The 3,993-nt window shown below is 37.9% G+C and overlaps 1 protein-coding gene across 2 annotated transcripts; it reads left to right on the top strand.

The window, feature by feature from the left end:
- Positions 1 to 2,091: 2,091 nt before the first annotated feature.
- Positions 2,092 to 3,788, top strand: LOC116846534 (60S ribosomal protein L11). Of its 2 annotated transcripts, none has more exons than XM_032820487.1 (5): positions 2,092 to 2,251; positions 2,664 to 2,828; positions 2,923 to 3,072; positions 3,161 to 3,308; positions 3,607 to 3,788. In XM_032820487.1, exons 1-5 carry the CDS (start codon positions 2,159 to 2,161, stop codon positions 3,732 to 3,734), a joined length of 684 nt encoding a protein of 227 aa, XP_032676378.1. In that variant the 5' UTR covers positions 2,092 to 2,158; the 3' UTR covers positions 3,735 to 3,788. The 2 variants fall into 2 exon arrangements, with proteins under 2 accessions (XP_032676378.1, XP_032676379.1); XM_032820488.1 differs by lacking the exon at positions 2,092 to 2,251 and adding an exon at positions 2,272 to 2,370.
- Positions 3,789 to 3,993: the final 205 nt, after the last annotated feature.

Below are 3,993 nucleotides of genomic sequence, written 5' to 3'. Positions count from 1 at the left end.
TCTACCTCAGTGTTGCTCTGCGAATTTTACCATGGAAAAAATAGTCGAACAAAGAGTGTGCCTCAAATTTTGTGTTGCAAACGAAATTTCGTGTGCCGACGCACTGATATCCGGCGAAAAAGGCCCGAATTGTGGCGAGACAATTCGTGGATTTTACACGATGACAATGCGCCAGCGCACAGAGCCACGATTGTGGCCGATTACAAGGCCAAAAACTCGGTCAATTCTGTCAACCATCCACCGTATTCGCCTGATTTGGCACCGTGCGACTTCTTTCTTTTCCCGAAACTGAAATTGCCACTCCGTGGTATTCGTTTTTCATCGATTGATGACATCAAAAGGAATTCGCAGCGGGTCCTGAAGGCCATACCAGAATCGGCCTACCAGAAGTGCATGGAAGATTGGTTTCGCCGTTTTCACATGTGCATTGCAAACGATGGGGATTACTTTGAAGGCGACAAAATAAATTTTGATGAATAAATAAAATATTCTGTGTTTTTTTTAACGATTCCCGGTACTTTTTATACAGAAGGTACTCTCGTATCTCTGTTACTCTAACGCTGCGCTTCATGCGCATTATGCGTGGAAACGGAACGCACCCATAGAATAAGGGCTATCGCACACAAATTGACATAACTGCATATGCATAGCATAAGATCGTATGGACCAATGAGCATCGAAAATTAAGCATCGAACACCAATATGGCGACTTAATACTCGATACTCATTGGTACATACGGTCTTATGCTATGCATATGCAGTTATGTCAATTTGTGTGCGATAGCCCTAAGAGCCGCGGAATGGAGAGTACGTCATAGAAGTAACGAATCAGCGCTATGCTGCTCTGCTGATTGGTTGCCGCTAGAGAGCCTATAATCAAAGAGTCGTCACTCGTCACGTGTCTCGTCACCGGCTGCGCGCTGATTGGCTCAGGACGCGTGCAGCTCTATGATACTGAAAGAAAGGTTAGAGTGACAGTGATAGGAAGGACGTAAAGATCAAATAGGTAAGGATTTTAAAGTTGAATTGTATCTTTTTTCATTTGATAAGTATTTACATGTGTTATACCTATATAATTATTTGAACTTGCATATATCTCTCAGGATTATGGAGCTCCACGCGCCCTGAGCCAATCAGCGCGCAGCTGGCACGTCACGAGTTAACGACTCTCTGATTATAGGCTCTCTAGTTGCCGCTATGCGCTGATTGGTTGCTTCTATGACGCACTCTCTATTCCGCAGCTGTTTTAAAGGCCCATCTACAATGAGATTGGCAGTGGGCAGTAAGACATAAGCAGTAAATAAATTGACCTAGTCGATCATAGTCGATTATTACAAGAATATTCTTGTAATAATCGACAATTGGTGCTTTCCAATTGCTTAACACACTTGAAACTCACGTACACAAAACCAGTTTATTGGTCACATATTATCTAAAATATCTTGTAAGATAATATGCAACCAATAAACTGGTTTTGTGTAACACAATGTACGAAACTGGAAAGCACTCTATGATTGATCAATTTGTTTACTGCTTACGTCTTATGGCTTCTGCAGGAACGCGGTAATGTTTGCCGCGCGGCGGAAGTTCTTAAATATAATAGCATGTTCGACTGGCTCTGGATTAACTCACTCTGGGTTATTCAACCTACGTTTATAGGTCGAACAAGTACTTATAAGCTTTATGATTGGCTAGTAGAGACTTATGATGTCATTAATCGCTCTTGGAGCGATTAACCCAGGGTTAGTCGAACACACTATAAAGGTACTTTTACATGGGAGCATCAAGCGTCGAGCGTTAAAGCGGTAGCCAATCAACGTGTCACTTTCTGCAAGAACTACAACTATACTTCTAGAACCTGATACGTTGATTGGCTAACGCTTTAACACTCGACGTTGGAACGCTCCCATGTATTGGCAGCTTAAGATTGGACCATGAATACCGGCCTTTGTCTTTCGGTTTTTCTTGATTGGCCTTTCGTTCGGCTGGTTCTCATTGGCTCACCAAACTTAAACGCTGTCGCTATCTTCCATATTTCGATGTTTCGCTATAAAAGCTGCGTTCCGAAATGTACTGCCAGTACTGAAAATGTATAGTTCATGTCACGTATACTATAGAATTTCAGCACTGGAAGTGAATTTCGGAACGCAGCCAAAGAATGTGTAGTGCTGCCATCTCCAGGTTGGATTTTGTGCAACTCCGAGGTAGATTCTTCCATTTGTATTTTGTGCCTTTCTTTCTCACTATGGCGGTAAGTTATAGGTTACGCTTATGTGACAATTTTAATCCCAACATATTTCTTGCATCGTCTAATTTTGTTATATATCTTCACGACGCTAAAATTATCTACATTATTACTATTTATCAATGGTATTCGTTTTTTGATTAATGCATCCAAATTTATTGTTATAACAGGAGAGAGGTTACATACATGCCTGTCTTTAATCGGCACCAGCGTATAACTTGTTAAAAAATAAATATATTAAATTATTATTATAACAGTAAAGTTAATATATTAAATTATTATTATAACAGTAGCTACTTTCATATTAACTTTTTCGTATTCGGATGATTTATAAGAAATAATAAAATTACCATAGCCAATGCATACATTAGCCTAGATTAATAACAAGAGATTGTTACGAATCTTGTTTCATTCATAGGACTTGACAAAAATGTCTGAGAAAAAGACGGCAAAAAACGAAAAGAAGATAAAGAAGGAGCCAAAGGATGCTTCTAAGAATGTGATGCGTGAAGTGCGAATTCGCAAGTTATGTTTGAATATTTGTGTAGGAGAATCTGGTGACAGACTGACACGTGCTGCTAAGGTAAATTTTATGAACACATCATGTTCTTCTTTTCTTTCTCAGATCAAAATGTAAATGATTCCAACCCAGATATTGTGGTTAATTTATTATATAGGTATTGGAACAGTTGACTGGTCAGCAACCAGTATTTTCAAAAGCCAGGTATACTGTGCGTTCCTTTGGCATTCGACGTAATGAAAAGATAGCTGTACATTGTACTGTGCGTGGTGCAAAGGCAGAAGAAATCCTGGAACGTGGTCTGAAGGTATATCAATAAATTCGTAAAAGTGTTTGTCCTAATTTTCTATCTATATATATATTGATTATACATATGATGCATTGCTTTGATGTAGGTACGTGAATATGAACTGAAGAAAGAAAACTTCTCTTGTACTGGAAACTTTGGCTTTGGTATTCAAGAACACATTGATCTGGGAATTAAGTATGATCCTAGCATCGGCATTTATGGCTTGGACTTCTATGTTGTACTTGGACGTCCAGGTTAGTAACATATTTTAATTTGCATATCTATATGGATATTGCACATCATCTGGTATCTGTAGATTTCTCTTATATGTGATTTCTATAATTATTAAATATGTGCTAGAGAAAATGCCTCAAATTTGCAACACATGCCCACTTTTTTACTGGGTGTGTTACTTAAATGGGGCTACATCTTCATTGATTAACATTAAGCGTTTTATTGTCGATCGGATTGAGAATTAAAACTAAAGTTTAGTGCTTGGCGATAATTGTAAGAAAAAGAATGTCCTAAATTTCGTGAATGTATGTTTTGTAGGCTTCAATGTAGCACATAGGAGGAGAAAAACTGGTAAAGTCGGCTTTCAACACAGACTTACCAAAGAAGACGCGATGAAATGGTTCCAGCAAAAGTATGATGGTATCATTATAGCTGGGAAAAAGTAATATACATGCTTTGTATTTCACGATACTATAATAAAAAACATATTGTATATATTAGTGAATTACATGTATAAATCCTATAACTTAACGTTGATTGCTATTATATTTTCTTTATCTGTACATCTTTCATAAAAAAATAAGAATTATGAAATTTCTCTACCGAGAGAATCTTGCTTTATGGAAATTAAATTGCGAACGACGCTATTTGATAATACGAACGCATCAAAAGATGCCAACGACGTTTGAGATAAGAATTATACCG

Source organism: Odontomachus brunneus, unplaced genomic scaffold (genome assembly GCF_010583005.1).
Source record: "Odontomachus brunneus isolate Ranch 3 - 2012 unplaced genomic scaffold, Obru_v1 Obru_scaffold_065, whole genome shotgun sequence".
Lineage (NCBI taxonomy): Eukaryota > Metazoa > Arthropoda > Insecta > Hymenoptera > Formicidae > Odontomachus > Odontomachus brunneus.
This window is presented reverse-complemented; position numbering and strand designations above follow the sequence as displayed.